The sequence below is a fragment of the Phalaenopsis equestris genome, unplaced genomic scaffold, assembly GCF_001263595.1.
Source record: "Phalaenopsis equestris unplaced genomic scaffold, ASM126359v1 Scaffold000411, whole genome shotgun sequence".
NCBI lineage: Eukaryota > Viridiplantae > Streptophyta > Magnoliopsida > Asparagales > Orchidaceae > Phalaenopsis > Phalaenopsis equestris.
Window position 1 is genome coordinate 316,606 of NW_018164852.1, and position 25,209 is coordinate 341,814.

Consider the following 25,209-nt stretch of genomic DNA (forward strand, 5'->3'; position numbering starts at 1 on the left):
CCAAGTTGGGTATTTCAAGTGCAATTGGGTAGAGAACCATTTTGAATGAGTCATGAACTAATGAAATCTCATTTTGGGTCCTTATGGGTCTTAGCCATGTGAGGGTATTGTGAAGATATAATGAAGGTATAGTGTACCTTAGCTCCAAACCAACACCCAGGGTCAATCCTAAGGCCAAGTAACCCTATAGGAACTCTTCTGGAGCTCCCCCATAATGATCTTACCTTCTAAATATTAGAGGTTAGGACCAATATGTGGAACTTCAAGTCGAGTAAAGAGAAGAGTTTTGAGTTTCTAATGGTGAGGGTACCTTTTCTAGTTTTCTAAGACTAGTCAATAGGAAGGTCCTATGGCTAGACCTAGGCTACTAAAGAAGTTTCTAGACCTCAACCAAAAGTGAGGTCAACAATAATATTAGAAGCATCCATACATTTAAGAAAAAAAGTCCCAACTGAATTGTTCACAAGAAATTAATTAAAGTTTTACTTTTCCAATTGTCCAACTGTGTAATATAATCAAACACCCATATTTACTTCATGCCTCATCTCATCTTTGAGTATCAAAGTTCTCAATTTATGCATTGTAGGCGGAGTAAAACCAAATACAAAACTAACTTCAAACAAAGACATGTAATATGAGTCATTGGCAACATTAGACGTCAATCTGGCTTAGTGACAAAATCTACCAATTCCCCTGCATGCTTATTTCTTTCCCCTTTTTCTCAATTGGAGTTTAGAGTGGAGTTCATTGCTTATGTTGTGGTGAAAGAATTCATTAGATCTCTAACCCTAGGTGGCTTGTGGGAAGAGTCAAACAATGATAAACTTGTAGCATTTTGACATTCACCAACATTTGTTGCACTATTTCTGATGTCATTTTATACATTGTCATGTTTTGCTTTCACTTTTGCATCTTCTGCTAATGTTTTCTTGCATCTCTCTTTAATGTCAGTGGGGGCTTTAGAACATGATTTAATGTCATTGTGTGTGTCGACAAGAGGTTGTTTCGTCCCGTTTTTTGCTCCATTTACACACTTGATTACAAAACTTACATCTAAAATATTTTTTATTGGGTATCTTTGTTATATATTGTCATGCAAAGTTTTTCATGCTAGTATGATTACCACCGAAAGAGCTACAAAGGAAGGTTTGGGAACTAATAGAGAAGGGTTATGTGAGAGAGAGCATGAGTCCAACTTATGACAAGGAGATGTATACATCGATTAAAGCTTTGTATACTTGGCGGCACTACCTTTGGCCTAAGGAGTTCATACACTGATCATGAGTCCTTGAAAAGCTTAAAAGGTCAATGCAAGCCAAACAAAAGACATGTTCCACTTACACACTTAATTGCAAAACTTATATCTGAAATATTTTTTATTGGGTACCTTTGCTGTATATTGTCATGCAAAGTCTTTCATGCTAGTGTGATTACCACCGGCCACACAATCCTCCAATTCCATTACAATTTAATAACTAACCTAACACAATAAAAAAAAAACAGATCAAATCCACCTCTAGCAAATTGCAAACATCAAAATAAAATTACGATTTATTATAAAAATGAAAAAAATTACGGTTTACTTTAACTAGAGTGATCTCTAGCAAATCTTTAAGATTAATGAAAAAAAAATTGCGGTTCATCATAGCAGCTACAGTGAAATTACTGTAGCTACAATGAAATGATCCATTAAAGATTCATAAAAGATTAAAAATCACGAAAAATTCAAAATTCCTTACCTAGCTATGTTGTTGCGGGAGAAAGGAGTGCGAGAGAGGAGACGACGATGCGGGTGCAGGAAAGAAGGAGACGATACGGGTGCGGGAGAGGAGGACGATGACAAAGCAGACGAGCCTGCCAGAGAGGAAGCTGCGAGGGGAACTCGTGTTCGGGACAAAGATGAAGTGAAAGAGCTTGTGTATGGGACGAAGCAAATGAGCTTGCTGCGACATTACCTGTGTTCGACAATGTGAGGGACGAAGCAGAGGGCTGCAAAGTCTTCCACGACTCTGCATGGGATGGAGGAAGCAGAGAGCTGCAGAAAATACTGTGTGCGGGAGATGATTGCATGTGATAGGTATGTAGAATTAAGGATTTATTTTTTTAGCCTTTTTATTCGATTATGAGGCGAGGCACGCGCCTATGAGGCGCAAATTGGCGCGAATTGCGCTTTAGACTTTCCTGGGCATAAGCCCCGCGAGTGTTATGCCCCCCTTGTGGGCTTGGGGCAAAAGGCTTTAAGTCTCGCGTCAGGATACGCCAAAAAAATGTCTTTCACACTGTCATTTTTTATATTTCACTGTTATCATTTTTATACATTTTCAAAATATTTTTGCAAGTTAGGAGGGAAGAACATTTAAAGTAAATATTTTCCAAGTCACTTGCAGACGCCCCAGTGCCTAGTCCAAGCGTTGCGGAATTAGAAAAACGGTTCTTTCGACTAGGGAAACCGAGAAGACGGAAACCAAGAGCTTGATCTAGGCAATACAATGCTCCAACGAGGAGATGCCTAAAGAATAGAAAACAGAAACTCGACACCTCAGCAAAACCTAAGGCAGTAAAGGCAGCGCTCAAACTAACGCCTAAGCACCTGAACCCGATCATGTGGCACCACTCCATACCGTAAGCTAGGAAAGTTAGCGCTCTGAGCTGACTTTGAGAAGTTTTGACGATTCAGAAATGAAATTTAGATAAATTGATCACTGCAGAAAGACGTTAGAAACTTTTCACACGCGATTTAATTTATCTTATTTCGTATATATGTGTTGTGTAAGGTGAGTTAAAGTGAAAGAAATTAAAAAAAATTTCATGTGTGGCTAGCAATTCTTGGGGATAAAGATTGTCCCAGGCATCAGAAGACAGAAACCAAAAGCTTCACCAAGGCGTAACAACGCTCCAACCAAGCGATGCGTGAAGAACAAAAAAGAGAAGTTCGACACCTAAAGCAGTAAAGGCGGAGCTCAAACTAGCGCCTTTGCGCCGGAACCCGATCATGCTACACCACTCCTTACTGTAAGCTAGGAAAGTTAGTGCTCTGAGGTGACTTTGGGCAGTTTTGATAATTCATAAATGAAATTTAGATAAATTGGTCACTGAAGGTAGGCGAAAGAGACTTTTCACACGCAATTTAATTTCTCTTATTTCGTATATGTGGTGTGTGAGAGGTGAGGTAAAGTGAAAGAAATTAAAAAAGATTTCATGTGTTTTAATCAAGAAAAGAAGGGGAGTCTGACGACTAGCAATTCTTAGGGATAAAGATTTTCTTCTATCGAGTTTTACCTCTCCATTCTCTTTACTTGCTTGGATTCATTAAATTTAAACATGTTTTTATTTTTAATAATGCGCAACACGTAAATTCATATTGATAATCGAGGAAACCCAGAGACATCCACATCACGTTATTTAGAGAATTTGTTTAAAATTATTGATATAATAACTTTGCATGCATAATTTTCTTTTCTGATTGACCACTATAAATCTTAAAATATGATGTGATCTACGATGACTAAAGAAGACTAGTTGAATAACTAAGTTAACACACTTTCTAAAAAATATAAATATTGCTACTAAGACTTTGCAATCAATAGGGAACCATGAAATCATGGAGATTTTTACATGATGTAGGAGATTAAATTGCGAAATAAAATCTCACGCTTTTTAATGATATTGAAAGAGGCTAAGGAATGAATATGCTCTCGATTATCACCGATATTTGAATCACTTGATAACTCTACTTTCATTCTTTAAAAATTTACTTTAGCAAAATTATGATTAGAAACTTTAAAAAATTCACAAACATTCAACTCACTTAGATAACACTGTTTCTGATGTTCAATTCAAGGGAGGTTCTCTCACTTGATAGAAAATCCTACTCTTATTCTTAAAGGTTTTACTTTTGTAAAATTATGATTAGAAACTTTTAAAAATTCACAAACCTTCGACACTGCAAGTTAGAATAGACCTAAGATTAATAACTTAGAACTTTCACCCATTTTGGAAATGAACAAATTTTCGGTGACATCGATAAAAAAATTTAAAAAATTACTAAACTACTTGATCAACATCTATACATGAATAGTTGATGCATGTTCACCGTAGTGATGATCAAATTTTTGGCACGCTTGCTGGGGAACGAAATTAAATTTCACATTTAGAAGAATTTTATTACAAACTTAAAAAGAAGTTAAGAGCAATGGAAAACCCTCGAGAAAAATATTCACCTTATAGCACTTAGGGACTATGCAAACCCGTCGACAAAAGAGAATCACCAAAGTATCAATAACCTTGTCGTAGAGACAAATACCTTTGAACTGAATTCTGTCATAATCCATATGGTCCAGAATGACCAGTTCGGTGAATCACCCACAAACAAACCCCAATATGCACTTAACCAACTTTTAGAATTATGTGTCAACTTTAGGTATAACGATATCTCTAACGACGCTATTAAACTTAAGTTATTCCTATTTTCACTTAGAGATAAAGCAAAAAAGTGGTTGAATTCTTTAGAGCCAAGTCTATCACAACTTGGACTGATCTAGCCCAAAAATTTCCATCAAAGTACTTCTCACCCTTTAAAACGGTCAACTTAGAAATGACATAACTTCTTTCACCCAATTAAAAAGTGAGTCAATATATGAATTCAGGGAGACATTTAATAAGTTGACTTAAAAATGCCCTCACCACACCCTCTTATTAATTGTTTAATTGTTCAAACTTTTTATAATGAGCTAGTGAGATCTTTGAAGTCTATTTTGAACATTGCAGCTGGGAGGTTTTTGATGTATAAACCCCTTTGATAAAACCTATGCACTTATAGAAAAGATGAGTATCTATAATTTTTAATGGCCTTATGAGGGAGTCAATCCTTTAAAATAGTCATTGTTCATGATAATTATATGTTCAAAATTTTGATTTCATAAGTAACTGCTATATCAAAGAAGCTAGACAATTTCAGCTAAAATTCTATATTAAGAACACTAGCAATCGAAGAAAAAGCCCATGATCAATTAGTTGACCCTAGTGCCGCAAAGTCCTTGAATGAAATAAACAAATATTGATTCCAATACCTTTAACCACGATGGAGAAATCACCTAAATTTTAATTGGAATAACAATCAAAACATATAAAATTAGTTTTAGGATAGTAATCAAAATAATACCTTAAGAAATTGGAACAATCATAAATAAATAAATAAATAATATAATATAAAATAAAAAAAAAATCAGAGAAATAACAACTCGAGACTAAATTACCCTCCTGGATTTAATTCAAATTCACAATTGGAGAAGTTATGTTTAGAAGAGAGTGTCATAAATGTAGAGTGAATTATAAAGCCAAGTTATAATCATAAGAAACATTGATATTCAATTAGAGCATATTAGTAATTTTTATTTAGTAGTAGACCCTAAGGGACACTTCCTAGTAACACTGAAATGAATAAAAAAAAGGAAGGAATAGTGTAAAGCCATTAGAGTCAGACGTGAAACAGAGCTTGAGAAGCCTAGAATAGAAGGGTCTAGAGGAGAGGAGTCTGACCCTGAGCCAGAGAGAATAATTGAAAATTCTTAACAAGGCTTAAGAAAAATTTCATCACTTTCTAAGAGGAACTTGAGAAACCACCGCAATTATTTTCCCAGAGACTACAAAAACAGAAGTTAAACCAACAACTCTCCAGATTTAAGTGTTCAAAAATCTCACAATAAATATCCCACTTGCAGAAACTTTAGAACAAATATCTAGATACGTTAAATTTAGGAAAGACATAATAAAAACTGAAAACTAAGTGATTATGAGACTGTGATCATAATAGAGTGCAGTGCGGTTCTACAAAAGAAACTTCCACAAAAACTTAAGAATCCTATCAATTTCACCATTTCACGCACAATAAAAGATAATTTTTTTTGAGAAGAATTTATGTGATTTAAGAGCCAAAGTTAACCTCATGCCCTTATCGATCCTTAGGAGATTAGGGTTAGGAAAAGTTCAACCCACTGTAGTAACCCTTCAATTAGCTAAAGTTTTTTGACTTATTCTAATAAGGTTATAAAAATTGTATTAGTTAAGGAGGATAAAGTTATCTTCCTAGCTGACTTTATAGTTTTAGACAATGAGGAGAAAAAGAAATCCTCTATTATACTGGTAGACCTTTATTAGCAATTAGAAAGGAATTGATTAATGTTCAAAAAGGAAAAAATACAATGAGGGTGAATGATCAAGAGATTACTTTTAACATTTTAAAATCAATTAAGCTTCCTAAAAACCTTATTGATGATACACGTTGTAAGTTAAATGTAGCGGATGAATTGATTAGGAGCCAATTTAGAAAGAGAATGGAGTTGGACCTAATAAAGTATGATATAATTGAGGATAATAGTGAAAATTCTAAGAATGTACTATTAGAGGCGATCCTTAGAATAGTTAGAGATAGATTTTAGATCCTGTACGCCATAACTAATATCAAACCTTTAGTTCCTTTGGTAATTGAAGCTCTTAAACTAGAACTTAAGATTCTCCGTAAGCACTTAAAGTTAGAGCTGTGAATTTAGCTCGAAGATCGTTAATCACTCAAAATTGATTCGAATTGTGGCTCGAATCAAGATCAGTTTGAAATTAACGAGTCGAGCTACAAGCCAAAATTTTGGATCGAATTTTTTCGATCCAATTTCGAGCCATGGATTGTGACCTTGACTCGACTCAAAATCAAATTGTTAATAACCCTAGTGATGTTAGGGTTGTGAATTTAGCGAATTTAGCTTGAAGATCATTAATTGCTCAAAAATTCATTCAAATTTTGGCTTTGATCGAGATCGGATTAAAATAAACGAGCCGAGCTACAAGCCAAAATTTTGGATCGAGTTTTGTCGAGCCGACTTCGGCTCGGCTCGAAATCAAATCGTTAACGGACCTACTTAAAGTATGTATTGTAGGAGAATCTTCAGTTTTGTCTATTATTATTTCAATTGATGGCTGAAATCAAATCGTTAACGGACCTACTTAAAGTATGTATTGTAGGAGAATCTTCAGTTTTGTCTATTATTATTTCAATTGATTTAAGTGAATTGCAAGAGATGAAATTGACGAGAGTTTTTATGAATTTTAGAAAAGTCTTTGGGTGGAGTATAAAGATATTAAGGGAATTAGTCTTTCCTTATGCATACATAGTATATTAATGAAGGAAGATCAAGAACCCAAGGTTAACCCCAAAAGAGACTAAACGTTGTGATGAAAGCGAGTAAAAAAAAGTGAGATTTTGAAGTGGTTAGATACATTAATTATCTATGATATTTCTGATAGTGCACGAGTTAGCCATATTCATACTGTACCCAAGACGATTAGGGTGATAATAATGGAGATTAGGGTGATAATAATGGAGAACAATAGGAACTAATTTATACGCATTAGAAGTGTCACTTGTTGGAAGCTTTGTATAGACATTAAAAAATTGAACACAACGATTATGAATCATTTTCCTTTGACTTTTCTTGACCAAAAGCTTGATAGATTGACAAAACACATTTTTACTTCCTAGATAGTTGTTCTGGTTATCATTAAATTCATATAGCTTCAAAAAATTAAAAAAAAAACGTTCACTAGACCCTATAGAACATTTGTCTTTATGAGGATGTTCTGCGGACTTTGCAATGCTACCGTCACATTTCAAATGTACATGATGATTATCTTCACAACTTTTGATAGACAAGAAGATTAAAGTTCAACTATGAATGATTATTTTCCTTTGACTTCTATTGACCAAAGGTTTGATAGATTGATAAAACACATTTATTTTTACTTCCAAGATAGTTATTCTAGTTATCATTGAATTCATATAGCTCCCAAAAATAGGAAAAATACCACGTTCACAAGTCCCTATGGAGCATTTTTCTTCATGATGATATCCTTCAAACTTTGCAATGCTCCCGTCACTTTTCAAATGAACATGATGACTATCTTTTCAGATTTGATAAAGAATAATATTGAAGTTTTCATGAATGACTTTTATGTATTTAGTACTTTCGTTGACTCATGCTTTGGACATCTTGTCATAATTGTGCAGAGATATAAAGAAACTAATTTAGTATTGAATTAGGAAAAAAGTCAGATCATTGTGACTGAAGGAATAGTTTTAGGCCATTGGGTGTCAAAGAAAGGGATGAAGGTCATTAGGCCAAAATTAATGTTATCAAGAAACTAGATATTTGATAAATTTAGATCAATGATAAGTCGATATTGTGAATTTAATTTTCAGTAGAATCAATCCATATGATGTCATACCATCAGAAGAAAAAGCTCATGACAGATGTCAAATTCTACTTATAGGATGAACCTAATTTTAGGAAATACAAGAACCAAATTACTAGAATGTCCCGTATAGGAGATAAAATAAATCATTATATATTGCTATAATTCTGAAATTGGAAGCATTTTAAAGGGATGCATCCCATAAGATGGGGACATAATTTCTTTGTTGTGCTTCAATCGGATGCATCCCATAAGATGGGGACATAATTTCTTTGTTGTGCTTCAATCAGATGCATCCCAAAAGATGGGGACATAATTTCTTTGTTGTGCTTCAATCAGATGCATCCCAAAAGATGGGGACATAATTTCTTTGTTGTGCTTCAATCGGATGCATCCCATAAGATGGGGACATAATTTCTTTGTTGTGCTTCAATCAGATGCATCCCAAAAGATGGGGACATAATTTCTTTGTTGTGCTTCAATCGGATGCATCCCATAAGATGGGGACATAATTTCTTTGTTGTGCTTCAATCGGATGCATCGAAGCTGGAAATATATATAAGCTAGCTAATTATATTCTATTATAAAATAAAAATAAAAATAAAAACAAAGTAAAGTGCGAAGTTTGAAATTAAACTACTTAAGTGAAATGCTTCTAAATATGCAGATGTACGACTATAACAAGTAAATTAAACTAGATGTTAAACTTTCAAATATAAATTGCTGAAATAAAATTAAGTTTTTTGTTGATGAAAAGTTCAAGTATGAGAAAACATCCTTCTCCTTTATAATGAAAATATGAAATTAAACATACGTTTTCTATGGCATATCACCTCAGACCAATAAATTGACAGAAGTATTTAATATATAATTAAAAGAATTTTTGAAAAAATTGTTAATCCTGCTAAAAAAAAATTGATCTCTTAAGCTTGACGATGCATTATGGGCTAGTAGGACGACCTATAAGACACTCATAAGTATGTCCCCATATAAGTTGATTTTGAAAAAACCTGCATGTGTCCTTTAGAATAAAAACATAAAATTTATTGAACAGTTAAAGAGTTTAATTATAAACTAAAAGATTTGACAAAAAAAAATATTACAGTTGTAAGAAAAGGATAGAGACTTGTTAAATATGAAATTAAACATAAGATTTCTACGCCACATCACCTAAGATCAATAAATTGACAGAAGTATCTAATAGGGAGATTAAAAAGATTTTGAAAAAAATTGTTAATCCAAGAAAAAACAATTAGTCCCTTTAAGCTAGATGAGGCATTATTGGCCTATTGGACAACCTATAAGACACCCGTAAATGTCCCCAATAAGTTGACATTGATAAAAACATAAAACTTACTCGACAATTAAAAAGTTCAACTATAATATAAAAGATTTGACCGAAAATAAAGCTATTACAGTTTAACGAACTAGAAAAGTTTAAATGTAGCTTATAAAAATGTTAAGATTTATAAAGAAAAGATGAAATTACATGATCAAAATCTTATTAGGAATGATTTTAAGTTTGAATAAGAGGTTTTATTATATCATTTTGATTGAAACTATTTTCAGGAAAACTTAAACCCATATGGTATTATCCGTTCACTGTAATAAAAATTTACCCATTTAGAAGTGTTGATATAAGGGATAGAAAACTACCTGAATTTTTAAGGTAAATGGAAAAAGGCTGAAACTTTATTTAGGGAGTGATGTGATTGGTCTTAGAGAAACCTTAACTTTGGGTCATCCATATCAAAGGATCAAGCATTATCTGATAATCAAACGCTACCTAGAAGGCAACTCAAGCGTTATTTTTTGGTTTGATTGCTTATTTGCTAGAGAGTTTGCTTTAGTTTGATGTTTTTGACTGCATGTGCTTGATTTTCTTTTATTTACATTAGTGTGATGATGCTATTAGAATATTTGAAAGAGCTTTCGAAAATCTTGAATTTTAAACATTTAGCCTTGAGCGTCGCCTCAACCATGCCTGGTGCCGCAACGCTTCCTCTAGGTAACTCGATGATGCGAAACTAATTTGGAAGTCTGATGTTTCCTCGATCACTAATGTCGCAAGCTCCCACAAGCGCTCCCGCCACAACTCTTGTATCATTAATTTTGTAGATCTAGTCAAGCAAGCCAACGCCCAACCAATTTGCCTAGAAATTTTCTCCGCCCCAGTCATCAACCAAAGCTCGAAGAGGAGAAATGAAGGGAAGGGGAAGAAGAATAAATTTTAGAGTTGTTCTTAGGCTTTCAGATTTTATCTCTTCATATTTTCTTTTTTTTTTTTTTTTTTTCATTCATTCATTTATTGTGAGATCCATGACCCTAAAAACCAAGAGAGAGAAAAGCCCACCACCTTTGATGCAAAAAAGTTTTTGAGTAGTGATGCAACAATAAGATAAGAACTTTTGATTTCAAAAAAGATTATTCCTGAAAGAGAATACCTTGAACTCGGAGGTATTTGATTGTTAGTAAGCAATGAGAGAGATTCTGTTATGAGATCAGGTGGCGGTGATTTCTGTGATTAGATACTTATCATAGGAAATGATGAAGTTTTTTATTGGAGGGAAGCACGTGAATTTTAATTCTACAAAAATCAACTCTATTTTGTCTTCCTGATATTTCCTATAATAAGTATTCCCTTTTCATGCCTTATGATGCTAATTTGATTAAAAGTGTCTAATTTTTTTACTAAGTCTCGTGACTAATGGCACATAGTACTTTAAATGTTCACATTTACTTTAATTTTGAATTACATTATCTATTATTTTTTATGTTTAAGTGTTAAATTGTTGTTTTATTTTATTCTTTGAGCAATCATATCAACTCTATCTTTGTTTTATTTTATTCGGCATGCCCCTGCATTTAGGTGATCTTGTGAGAGATGGACTTGCCCACCGCATTATGCTCGGCATGCCCCTGCATTTAGGTGATCTTGTGAGAGGCATTATGAAAAATGCCTATAAGTGCTTAAATAATATCCATGTCGTGTAACGAGTGCGTACAGAACTTACTTGTAGCCTCGCCGCATATGAGTTTCATCCCATCATACTAAAAAAACATGTATAGAGTTCACTTGTTGTGCCAAATGTGTCACAATCAGGATTTCAAGGATTTTTTGTTGCAAGTTTTATAACTTAGTTCAATAGGACAACCGGGAAATTTTGGCACGAATGTCAAGGACAAGCATACACTATTCTTCTGCTCTCTCTCTCTCTCTCTCTCGCGCGCGCGCGCCTATCTCTTTCTTTTTTCTTTTAGGTTAAGTGGAGATGGGCTATTGAGATTGTCCGTCAAGCTGGTTTGGGTTTTGGCCTGCTACAAGTGAAAGAGAGAAAGTGGGTAGCGAAGGAATTTCTCTCCATGTTTTGGCGAGAGAAAAAGTGTGTTTGCTGTTTTGGTGATCAAGGCTGCTGGATAGAACGCCATAGGCTTGAGAAAGATGACAAAAACTTTCAACTGAGGTGCGGCTGAAATGGAGTTTCAAGTGGCGATTCTCTTTTGGAGATGTTTCTTTGGTAGCAGGATGAGCATGATTCAATCAGCATTTAACATTAAATCTGCTAATTAGCAAAAACAACAGCATCAAATCCTACAGGACAAGCATACACTATTCTTCAGCTAATTAGCAAAAACAACAGCATCAAATCCTACAGAATTTCCATACACTATTCTTCAAACTCTAGCATCTCTTATGTTACGTTTTAACTGCGGCTGCTGGGAGCAGGGAGGCAACGTTAAGCCGAGCAGCAGCAGCAGCTTCTCGGCGTGGTAGACCTTGGGTTCGGATAGATAAGTAAAGTTTCTGTTAGAGATAAATAGGTGTTCGGGAGAAGAAGTCTATTTGCTCTGGGTTATGGAGAGCGTGATAACTGGAGGGAGCAGTTTGTGAGAGAACTCGATGGGCCAGAATGTCACGCTCAGTCATCCTCTAGAAATTGGCAAGACAAACATGAGATGGAAGATTCTAAAGAAGACCAGATTGTAGAGAGCAATTCAATGAATACTAGAAGATTATACCCAATTCTAGAGAATATGAGAACAAAAAGCTTCAAAGAAAACTAGAGAATAACCTAAAAAGTTCTAGAGTTATATATGTATATATGAATAGTAGATACCTTTCTAGAAATTAGGTTATGCTCATGTAATCTAGAAGTTTCAATTGGGCTTGGAGGGGATTATAAATAAAAATTATTTCCCTTATGTAGAGTCATCCAAGAAAACTTTCCAAACTTCCAAGCATTCAACTAGTGTAATCCTTCTTTCTTAGTGAAGTGTTCCTTTCTCTAAAATTTCTCTCTACTCTTCTTAGAGTATTTTCTATTTTCAAAACCAAGTGTTGTGAGGGTTGCTAAGGAGGAGCGCTAAAGCCGCACGAGTGACTAGAGATAAATTAGTCTGTAACAGTTGGTATCAGAGTCTCAATTCGAAGGTATGACAAAGAGCGTTAAAAAGCACGTAATATATTCTGAAGCCATTGATGTGGAATCATCTCAATAAGAGCGAGATCCAGCTGCATCCAAATCACATGGGAGGTCCAAGGAGATTATACACGTCTTTGATTCGCGTCTTTCTCGGATGGAGGAGATGATGAATAACATGCCCAAACAGAGAATCTTGGACAAAAAGTTGATAAGACTCGAGGAGGACATCACAATCCATTTAACGATCAGAGGTATGATGTTCCAACTAGAGGAATCCTTAAGGAATAAAATAGCTAAGATGCGGGAGGACTTAATGGGGGAGCTCTAGGAAGTACTAAGAGCCCATGAGGACGAGATGAGCAGCGTACGTGCCAGCTTAGACAAGATATGTGGAAACATTTAGCTATGCAAGAGGGTATTAGTGACATCCCTCAACAATCATACTTTCGAAGCCAAGCGTAATGAAGTGTTGAAATCGAAGAGTTTTGGAGGAACTCGCAACGCGAAGGAAGTTAACGACTTCTTATGAGAACTTGTGCAATACTTTGGAGCGATAGGGATTACGGATAAAGAGAAAAGAATATAGTTTGCAACTCTTTATCTCTCAGAAATTGTTATGTTGTGATGGAGAAAAAAACTATGAGATATATAGCAAGATATGTGCACTATATCCACCTTTGATGACTTTAAGAAGATAGTTCTACCCCGAGAATACAGAGGATTAGGCTTAGGCCCGATTAAGAAGGATCAAGCAAACGAAATCGATTTGGGAATATATTACAGAGTTTATTAGCCTCGTTATTGAAATTCCTGACATGTCTGACAAAGAGGTTCTTTTCAACTTCATAAATGAACTCCAACTGTGGGCAAAGATTGAGCTTTAAGATGGGCAGGGTGCAAAATCTTGTCACTACCATCACAATTGTCTAAAAACTAGTTGATTACTCAAGAGAGTCCACAAAATAAAAGGATAAGAAGAGTACATATGTCAAAGAGAGGAAAGACAAAGATCAACATAAGAAGAGTCGTCAAGAATCGACCTCATTTAAGGCAAAAGACAAGGGGAAGTTTAATAACAAAATAAAACTACACAACAACTGTTTTCTTTGTGGAGAACCTCATTGTGCAAGAGATTACCCTCAGAAGAAGGCTCTGAACTCTCTCATTGAAATCCACCAAGAGGAAGAAGGTGGTGATATGACAGCACAGGTGGGATCTATACGACTATTGAATTGGATGCAAGCTCCAACAAAACCTCAAGCGAAAGGGTTACTCTTTGTGAAGATGATAATAGGTGGGAAGACAACTAGAGCAGTGATGGACACGGGTGCTTCACAACTTCATCTTCGTTGAGGAAGCAAAGAGATTGAGTTTGCAAATAACTAAAGAAGGAGGCTTCGTCAAAGTGGTGCAGGAAGATCAATCTATGGAATAGCTAGAGGAGTAAAAACCACCATAGGGACGTGGTCAGGTACCTTGGACTTCTCTGTCATTCTCATAGATGATTTTAAAGTTGTTTTCGGAATGAACTTCTTGGATCAAACAAGAGTGTTCCAATGTCATTTGTCAATAGCATGTGCATCATGGAATGAAATCAAGCTTGCTTAGTACAGATAATAAGGAACAACAAGCAGGAAGTTAAAATGTTATCGGTCATCCAATTCAAAGAAGGTATTCCAAAAGACAAGGGGAATTACTTGGTTGTTCTTCACGACTGCGATGAAGAAGCAAAGCCCCAAGAAGGCATGTTGAGGGAATTGGTGGAGATTCTTAAAGAACTACTTCCAAGAAGGATGAAAAGTCACCTGATTAGGCTGGAGCTAAGGACTAAGTTGTCAGTCATGAAGTCTCCCTGCATGGCACCCCTCCCCCATATCACCAAGGAAAAACCAAGTTTGTCAAGTCTGCGAGCATATAAAGGAAGCTGATCCAAGGATCAAGAGGAAGCCGCAATAAAGGCATTGCGAGCTTAAGTGGGGGAGAGTGTCACGCTCTGCCATCCTCTAGAAATTAGCAAGGCAAGCATGGGATGAAATATTTTAAAAAATACCAGATTGTATAGAGCAATTTAAGAGATCCTAGAAGATTCCACCCAATTCTAGAAAATATGAGAATGAAAGACTCCAAGAAGAGCTCAAGGGAACTATCTAAAAAGTTTTAAGGCTATGTATGTATACATAAATTGTAGAGAATTATCTAGAAACTAGGATATTCTCATGTAATCTAGAAGTTTCCCTTAGAGGGAACAATGAATAAAAGTCTCTCCCATCATTTGGAACCATCCAAGAAAACCTTCCAATCTTCCAAGCATTCGAGTGTTCTAATCATTCGTTCTTAGTGAAGTGTTCATTTCTCCAATATTTCTTCATACTCTTCTTCATAGAGTATGTTGTATTTTCAAGTCCAAGTGTTGTGAGAGATAAACTGATTTAGTGCCAAGGAATAACGTTAAAGCTGCACGGGTAAGTAGGCTCTGGTTGTCGTGCAAGGCTAAGAGAGATGAGTGCTGAAGGAAATCAAAGAGTGGCCTGGGAGCTGGAGAAGGCTTGCAATGTGAGGGTAGGGAATGGGCCAGGCTGCCTAAGTAGAAGTTACAGTGTGAGGGAAGGAGGGTGCAGAGCTTGCGGTTGCAGGTTTACCGGAAAGGGAAGGAGAGAGGTGATGCAGGGAGGTGAGAGTGCGCCTGCAAGCTTCGTGGGCCATCTGCAATGAGCAGGGAAAAAACGAAGAGACTGGGGGCGAATGAGAGAGGGCTGGATCGTGATGGTGGGAGAGAGAGCTACAGAAAGGGTTCGCCCGCAATTGGCGCTGCAAGTCAGAGGCGTGAGAGGCAGAGACGGGTTAGGCGTGTGGAGTAGATGGGTAAAACTTAAGTATTTAGGTTAAGTACTCTAACATCATACAAAAATTTGGACATCTTTATTATTATGAATTTATCCAGCTTATAGTTCCAAGACCATTGTCTATTCGTATTCTCTATTCCTATTACCTTCCCTCTAATTATTATTTCTCATCAGCCTGTAAAAACATGTACACAGTCCGATGGGATGGATATGGGATCGTTTCAAATGAACTGACAGCCCCCGTTTCGCAGAGATTTGCCAGGGATTTTGAGCAGCATTTACGAGATATGATTATTATACCCTCGATCGTTTCCTTTAAATGAACAATATTATTTTTAGTAGCCCCAATTTACCTGTCGTCCGCTTCAAATTTGTGTCAATATCTCACGAACGCAACACAAGTAAACGTACGTATACTTCTCCGATGACATGACGTATACACTTGCCTAATCTATTTTTGTGAATAGGCGTGACTAGAGTAATTTCTGTAAAAGAAAAAATAATAAATAAATAAATAAAACCTTCTCGTAAAATTTAATCGCTCCTTATCGTAATAACTCATTCTTTTTTAACTAATCTTGATCATCCGAATGAAAATAAGTGCGCATTTTATAATTGGGCAACATTCCGAGGGCTGTAGGTGCTCGCTGTACTTGTCACATTCGATCAGCTCGTGGGGCAGAAATATAAGCCAACAACCACATTTAAATATTGACAAACTTAAAGTGACAAAAAAACCAATGAATGAGCTTATAAATGTTTCAAGTCTTACTTTGCTAGCAAGTAAAATTAAAAGTCTTATTCGAAGGCAAAAAGAAAAAGAGATTTAAAGGAAGAACAACAAGAACAAGGTTTGAAAAGTTCTGTAGAAACTTTGCAAGAATGAGGAAGATAAGATAACCAATAAAAAAAAACAAGGAAAAAACATGTAAAATGCTGCCTTGAAGATACAGAAACTTGGTTGATTTAAAGTTAAAGTGTAGAAAAAAAACTAAAAAAAATTGGCAGTATCAAAAATATATTAGGTATGAAATGACAAAGGCAACTTTAATAAGCTAGAAAAAATTTAAAAATATTAAATAATAAACATTCCAAACATTTTAAATGCTCAACCTTAAAAAAAATTCCAAAACATAAAATCATAAAAATAAGACTAACAAATTTAGTGCGCGTTTATTGAATGCAATGAAACCTGGGGAAAAAATCTCAAGAAAAAAAAAATAAAAAAGATTTGTTGAAACCTGACAAAAAAAAAATGGAAAAATAGTAATAGTGTTTATGTTCCGGGACATATTCATTCATAAAAATCATCCTAATCCTTGAACATGATTGTTCAAATTATATAAAAAAAATTACAAATGAAACCTAGGTCATGTTTTCACTATGTTGTGCACGTCAAAGAAAAGAAAAGAAAAGAAAACCAAAACTCAATATGGATCATCTAAGACTGACACCACAAGTCATGAAAATGAATACGAAAAAAAAAAAAAAGTTTCCACAATGACAAAAAATTTCAAATTGATTGTTCAAAAATATCAGCCGCAGAACAACAAGTCATCAGAGATTGATGTTTGGGTTAATTGAGATTTTAGCTTATTGTTTTACTACTATCTTTGTTTTTATATAATTAAGATAAATAGTTGGAAAAGTAGTTTAATACAAATATCTTTAATTGTATATAGTTAATATAAATAGTTTGATAAAGAATCCAACTCTAATAATTGCAATTAGTTACTAGTTGCCAAAAAAGCTAAAAAACATTATCTCAGTTAGTTGTAATCGATAAGATACTCATCAAAGCTATAAAGAAAAATTAGATGTGGCAAGGCAACACAAAAAGTGAAATTCCCTGTTCATCCTTATCCTGTTCTCCATGCTGTTCTCCTTCCATCTTTTTTATTTCCATCTTACAAAATTTTTGGCAGTTCGAAGTGGCAATCATCATTGGTGCTTTTGTTTTGGCAGAACTTTATACTAGTTGCCATCACCATGCAAAATTCACAAAATGGTTGATGCTACCCAGACAATGACGAGGTCTTTTGGATGAATGTTCGACACATTTGTGCAAATCAGAAAAGTAATAGCCAACTTTGGCGTTGTTTTATAATGAAGTTTCATGAAGGCTTTCCCCAATCTATAAGAATATAGAAGCTGCAACAAGTTTGAGATCTAACGAAACTTCTGGTGGGGGATGATGGTGCATTCGCTTTTGAAAAATAAGTTGAATTACATTCAAGAATTGCCTCAGCACTAATAAACATGTGGCAGTGAAAATAGATGTCCCGTTATATGGAGATAATCCACAAAATTGGTTGTTTAAAGCTAATCAATTCCATAGGTGATAAAATTTGACAGAGGAACAAAGCCTTACAATTGCATCGACATAACCAGCTTTAAGCTAGTATCAAGGGATGCATATTAATAAACAATTGAGTACATGAGAATTGTTTAAAGAAAACATTCTCTAAATGTTGGATATTCAGTATCTCTAGTATTAATATTTTCTATTTTTAGTATCGTCTAGCATTGATATGTCATAATTCTTGTTTCTTTTCTTTTATTACGAGAGAAATGATTGATAATATTGTTTTCTAAATATGCGAACCATCCTATACTCTATTTAACTTGTAATTGTTCTTCTATGAAATTGAAGTAAAATAATAATTTTTCCCCTTCCAAAAAACTACATGGTATCAAAACGCCAGTCAATTATCTAAGAATGACAAAAACTAGGAATAATACCTAACAAAGGAATGGTTAAAGAGTTGTCATTTTACACTAAAGAGCAAGACAAAGTCGGAAGATTGTGGAGATTGAAATAATTTGTGCAAGTGCTCTATTTGCTCATTGGTGAAAGGGATTGCATTCAAGTTAGCAGAAGACTCCCGAGTTCCTTCAGCAGTGGCTTGATAAGTTCTACCTTCACGCTTGGATTTTAATTTCCAATTTGCAGATTTTTTATAAAGCTTCTTGCATGTCTCCTTTGTGTGTTATGAATTTTTGTAATACTGACACCATGATATTTTTCATCATTCTTTGTAAGTATCAACCTCTTTTGACACAAGGACTGAGTTCTCCTGTTCAATATTATCAGAAATTTCAGTGTTGTTCAACATACTTTTTTCTTCTGAACTCTTGATGTCTAACTTCATAAAAGACTTCTAGAATTGAGAGTAGAGGTTTTCTATCAAGGATTTAACGTCAAACTTCATCTAACTCAGAAAAAGGTTAATGAAGAACAGGCAGACTCGATTGTTTTCCTCTTTTTTTTTTTTGTGGTGAGCATTGTCATTTGAATTCTCCCAAATTTCATCTTAACATTAATCAATCTTAGATATAAAATTACCAACTCATTGTAAAAAGTAGTAATATCATGACCATTTTGTTTGGATTTTTAAAGTAGTTTCCAACTAAAAAATGTATAAAAAATTCTCCAAATTTGAATAGAGATCTTGAACGGACTCCTAGATATCTAGAGCAGTGTGAAGGAATATATGAGATTTTCCTATAGACGGTTCCATGAAATTGATAAGCAATGTCATTACTGGAGAATTTTCAAACTACCAATTCTCAGACTTAGATCATTAGCAGTAGATTTTGGGATTTTTCTGGTTAAATACCCAATTTTGCCTCTCTTATAGAGCACCAACTTAATAGATTGTGCCCACTCAAGATGATTGTGTCCGTTTTTATAATTGTGAGGGCAAGGAGAAAAAGTTAAAGATAAATATTCAGCTGAAATTCCCATTAGAGGAGCTATCGAGTGAGGTATGGTGGTTGTAGAATTACTAGAACTGGTTAATGTGATAAAATTTCTTTGAACTCTCGTCAACACTTCTGATTTGTATAACATCCTCCGAATCCAAGAAAAGCTCAATCAAGAAATGCACATAACTCCTTTACAGTGTGTGATCAAAAACGGCGTGGAACTCCTTTACGTAGAGATCATTTCACTTTCCTACACAAGTGCCACGAAACTCAAGAACGCGTGAAATTCCTATACGGCACGATGTAGTTGTTGCCTTCCCAGCAAACTATAATCGAACTATACGGCGAGGGGTCGTGAATCAGACAATACAGATGAAGAAGGCAAAGACACGATTGGCGCGATTAGTTGCGTAGCAGTTTGACGCGGTTCGCCGCAGATGCAACAGACGAAGCCGAACATGAAGCCGAAGCATATGAAGAAGGTGAAGACCCGGTTGATGCAGTTCGTTCAAATGTCACAGATGAAGAAGGCGCAAACGTTATTTGACGCAATTCGTTGTAGATGTCTCAGATGAAGCCACAGACGCTGACGAAGCCAAAGCAGGAAGAAGGCAATGACGTTGAGTAAGCTGAAACGAGCCCTGGCAGAAAAAAACAAATGAATCCCAGGGCTAACCTCCTAAAGCTATGATACCATGTAGTTTTTGAGAGGGGTAAAATTATTATTTCATTTTAAAAATACTTTGGGAAAAACTTTTCTGAAAAAAGAATATTTCATCAAAGCTCTTGTGTAGACACTCTACAACAAAATGAGTTGGATGAAATGAAACACAAACAACTATTGGAGGTAGCTCGGGCCTTATTATTTACCAATTAAATGCCAAAATATCTTTGGGGAGGAGTCATTCTTGCTTCTACATTTCTCATAAATAGAACACCCGACAAAGTCTTAAACTTTGGAAACGCTTTTGATAATTTTCAAAAGATAATTTTCAAAAAAAAAATCCAAAGAATCAAATCTTCTTTTTCTCTAAAGATATTTGTGTATACTGCTTTTTTTCACATTCATGATCAAAGAAAACCTAAAACTTGAGTCAAATAATGTGTTTGTTGGTTATGCTCCAAGCCAAAAGAGGTATAAATCCTTTGATCTCACTACTAAGAAAATATTTGTTACCATGGTTAACACCTTTTTTAAACTTCAACTCATTTTTTCACATCATCTTCAAGAGAGAAGAAAATAAATATTTGTCTTATGAATTTCAGAATTTTTTTCAAACTAAAGACTTGCAAATAGTATATCCCCAACTTTCAATGTTTAACCTGAAAATACTAACAAAATGTTATTAAAAGAAAAAAAATTTACGAAGGTAATACCGCTTGATTTTGTCTATTCACGGTAGAGAATAACTAAAAAAAAATCTACAAATATTTTGCACTGACCAGAATCTGCGAGGCACCAGTTAATATCCTCACTAATCATTTATCCCATGTTCAAACCACCTCCTCTACGAATTTTGACTCTTCTTGTCTTGAACCTAAATCCAATTCAAATCCTGAATCTAATGAGTCTAGTCTTTTCATTGAGGAAAAAATCTTACGCCCAACATCCATTATCTCACCAAGTGTCATATGAAAATCTCCCGCACACTTTCCGTGTTTTTACCTCACTTTCATCATCAAGAAAAACTTTTAGTCATCTTATCCTAATTTTAACCTTAGAGACAAAAAACGTTGTTTCCATCAAGGGTAATGATGTGGCACCAGAAGACAGAGAAATATGCAAACAAGATTAAGAAAGTTAAGAACAAAACTTCAATATTTTTGAACTAACTGATGTCGTTGAAACAGTTGAATAAAACTGTTTCAGTTAGTTGTAATCAACCGTATCTTCATTTAAGTGAAAAAAGATTAGAGTTGGTCGGGCAACTCTAAAACTTTCTGTTCGCCTTCCTTTTTTCTTTCTTTTCACCTAGGATTTTGGTAGTTCAAATTGTCCTAATCGAACTGGTGCCCATCGTTATGCAATCAGGAACAGAGATTTTGCATTAGAGAAGAAAATTTTGAGCAAGTACTTCTATAGAAGCACATAATGTAAACCAACGCAAAGCTCAAACATTTATAACTACATGCACTTGCACGTTATCATCCACACCTTCACTATCAGTCCAACTACTTGGCAAATTGGTCAACTTCTTAATCCAACTTATAAATCCAATCAAGTTAGAACATTATTAGTGTTCCCTTGAATTTCGTCAAATCTTTTAAACAACTTACACTTGTATTAGCTTAGGTTTAATACCTTTCCCTTAACTTTCAATTCGTTATACCTTAACGCATCATAGACTCACTCGATTTTTTTGGTCCAAACCAAACTGTTCTGAACATCAAAATGAAAACAAAAGCACTCAAAGGAAATATCAGCCGGACGTAGGTTACTAATCATTGAAAATGGGTCATCTTAAACTCTCAACAGAGGATCACATAAAAAAAGTATATATGGTAAAATAATTAAGGCTAAAATCTGCTTGGGGCATCTAGAAACATGTATGAAATAGTATAAAAATAGCAAAAAAAGATTATTTTTATCTCCCTAGACAACAAATTGTGATCATCTGCACAAACACAATAACTGTAAAGTATAAAAATGTGGTGCATTAATATTCAAGTATCAACAGCCTTCCATCAAAGTTAAACATAAAAATTAAAAAAAGATTGAATTTACTAAAATTTTTGTCGTGCTGTGCTCATAAACTTATGCTTCCATAAAGACAGAAATGAAGTACTACATACTTGATGAGCTGTGGATGATCTTCTTTACCCTTGAAGCCAGCGTGAGGAAAGTTAAAGACAATCCTATCAAACTTCCTAGTCCTTAAACCAACATGGAGTTTCATTTTTGTTGCATCAACCTCATGTATAATTGCTGCACCCATCTTCTTAAGTTCCTCCACATTGGATTTAGCCTTACCATACTTTTTCAACAGATTATCTGAGCAAAGTGGGATTTCATCAATAAACAAAAAAAAGGCCTACACCAACGGAAACGAACTTGGAAACTGTGTTTGTATTAATATTTTCCAGAATAAATAACCAAAATCCATGGAGTGAGAAACTACGAAATACAAAGTATTGAGACACGCGACGGGTCGCAAGCATCGCAGGGTAAAGAAAAACCATTTAAAATTTATAAATATGAATGACTGGTAAATGATTAATCACGGTAATAGGCTGTTTAAATTTCAATTTTTGCACGGAAGAAACACCATAAATTTTATGATCGGTGTCAATGCATGTGAAATAATGAATCCAGAAGGTCTGAAACTACGAAACGCTCAAAGCACATATGATCAGATGGAAAATAAATACAGCAAAAGGAAAGAACCATCCCGTAAACGCTCTTCAACAAAAAGTCGAAATCCATCAAGTTTTACGCAACCAGTGACTTAGTTTAGAAAAAAGGAAACCTGGAAAACAATCGTGAAACCCCTTTCAACAAACGCGTAACGAAACAGGAAAGCCGGCAAGAACACTAAACCGACCAAAACAAGGAGCGGATAAACAAGAAATGCTCATTGAAGACAGATGAACAGAACCCCGATAGTTCAATCTAGCTCTAGTAAGAAGAGATGGTAAAAACAGTAGAAACCATAGGTGTCGTGCGAAGTGGCGACGATGTTGATAGCAGAGCCAAAAGCTTTGGCAAGGGAGAGAGAGAAGGAGAAGTCTCCTTCGCCGACGAGTAAAATCTGGTGCAACGAAGAGTAATGCTTCACCCATGTCACCTCCTCCTCCTCCTCCATTCCCTCGCATACAATTTTTTTCACCTCCATCTTTTCGCACGAACGGGAGAGAAAAGGAGAGACAACAGAGAGACAGACAGAGCAGTTTCTTTTTTGGCCGTCGACGGGGAAGGCGGTGAGGCCACTTAAGGTATTTATATTTGAAATTCAAATTAATTTTTAATCAGTTGACAGAGAGTTTCTATGATTTAAATTTATTTTTTAAAACAAGCCAAAAGTTAAATAAAATATTTATGCATCTAAAAATGTTTTTTAAATACATTTATTTAAAAAATAAATATATATTTTTGTTTTATATTTTTGTATTTTGTTTCTGAGCATCGCATATATTTGAAAATTTTTAGTTAATTTTAAATGCGATTGCTGATTTAAAATTTTATTTTCAGTTAAAATGAGAGATATGTGGGACGCTTTTATAAGTGGGTGTGGGCCAAAGCTTTTATTATGAAGGCTCCCTTTATGGAAAGCCAAGCCCAAATGAAGGCCTTGCCTTCTCGACAAAGAAAAAGCAAATTTTGGTTTTATTAGGGACTATTTGGGATTGTTGTAGTTTATCCAATTTATTTAGATAGGATGTTGATTAGCATCTGATCCGGATAAGTTGATTGGTAGTTCGATTTGTGTGTTTAGGAAACAACTGATTTGCAATTGTTTCTGTATAAATGACTATTTTGTATCTGGTCTGGATAAGTTGTATAGCTATTTGATTTGTGCGTTTAGACAACAACTAATTTATAGTTATTTTTTTTTATAAATGATATTTTTGCTGCTGTGCAGTTGTGTTGTTTGCAACTAATTATTTTGGTTATATATTTTGATAGTTTAGAACAAAAAAAAAATCATAATAAAGCACGCCCAAGCCACCAAAACTACCACTCACAGCGCTCATAAACACCACCTCACATCACACACAAACACACATAAGACACAAATCTTGCTTAGTATTGTTAGTTACAGCTTTGAGTAGTTAGTGAATTAAGAGTGAGCGCTAGTCATCTAGTGATTTATCACAATGGCACCAAATATAAATAGGTTCTTTCATCTTGAAAAATTTTAGAACAAGTGTAAATGTGCCCAAGCAACGCAGTAATCGAAGATCGAGAGAGACACCTTTGAGAGGGAGACGGTAGCGATCAAAGAAGAATGGAAGGAGGGGCACGGGAGGTATCTCTCCTTCAAAAAAATTTTCAGTTGATTGTTTAAAAACGTAGTGCATACGCATTTTCTAAACAACATCTTTTGAATTTTTAAAACGCAACGCGGGCAATAAGCTCCCCCAAACGCACCATTAAACTATAAAAAATGTGTTTTTTACATATAAAGTCCCAAAATTCTTATATTCAGAAATTCAATTTTTACATACGGAGGTCACCTCCCTCCGCCTTTTTTATTTTAGAGCAGTAAGCTTAATGATTAAGATTATGAATTTTTATTTTACATGGACTACAATTTTTTTCTAATATTTTGTTCAATTTTGTTCGTCACTAAACATTATGCAATTTTATTTCTTTTAGATTTTTTTTCCAAGTAGAAAGTTAATCATAAATTAAGTATTCTCATCTCTGCAACCATTTAAGTGATTTATTACACACCTCGAAATATATTCTTATAAGGAAATATTTCATATGTTGTAAGAGTATTCTCTGCATCATCCAATACAAAGTCTAATTTCCATTTGTCAAAATGAAAATTCACTTCGAAATCTAACTTCCATCGTCAAAATGTGAATTGTAATAATGGAAATTAGATTTCAAAGTGAATTACTATTTTGACAATAGAAATTTGATTTCAAATTAAAATAACTACTAAAAACTTTTGCATCAAATTAAATATCTTCTTCTAAGAATATAATTTGAGATGTGCAATTAATCGCGTAAAAGGTTGTGGGGACGAGAATGCTTAGATTTTTGATTGACTTTATAGTTAGAAACAAAATACAAAACAAATATATCAGTGAAAGTGTTGGTGTAGCAACTGTTTAGACAATATTAAAGAGAGACAGCTTAATAGAACTAACAAACAGATTTAGTTTAAATCTAGACAAACACCATAAAACCCAAATATTAATTCGAACTATTTATTTAATTCATATTTTATTTATACATTCCATTGTTTTTAAAATCAATTTTAATTTGATTAACGATCTTCGACATGCATAGCACCAATATGGTGTTAAAAGATCTAATTTCA

The 25,209-nt window shown here is 34.6% G+C and overlaps 1 protein-coding gene across 1 annotated transcript in view; it reads right to left on the reverse strand.

Annotated features, from left to right (window-relative positions):
• Positions 1-23,111, reverse strand: part of LOC110026990 (heavy metal-associated isoprenylated plant protein 41-like) — a 35,843-nt gene extending 12,732 nt beyond the window's left edge. Inside the window, exons 1-2 of the mRNA XM_020728239.1 lie at positions 22,866-23,111; positions 22,010-22,208 (exon numbers count right to left, since the gene is read on the reverse strand). Of these exons, the coding sequence (XP_020583898.1) occupies positions 22,010-22,208; positions 22,866-23,049 (383 nt within the window). The 5' untranslated portion in view covers positions 23,050-23,111. The remainder of the gene's footprint in view (positions 1-22,009; positions 22,209-22,865) is intronic.
• Between the last annotated feature and the right edge of the window lie 2,098 nt (positions 23,112-25,209).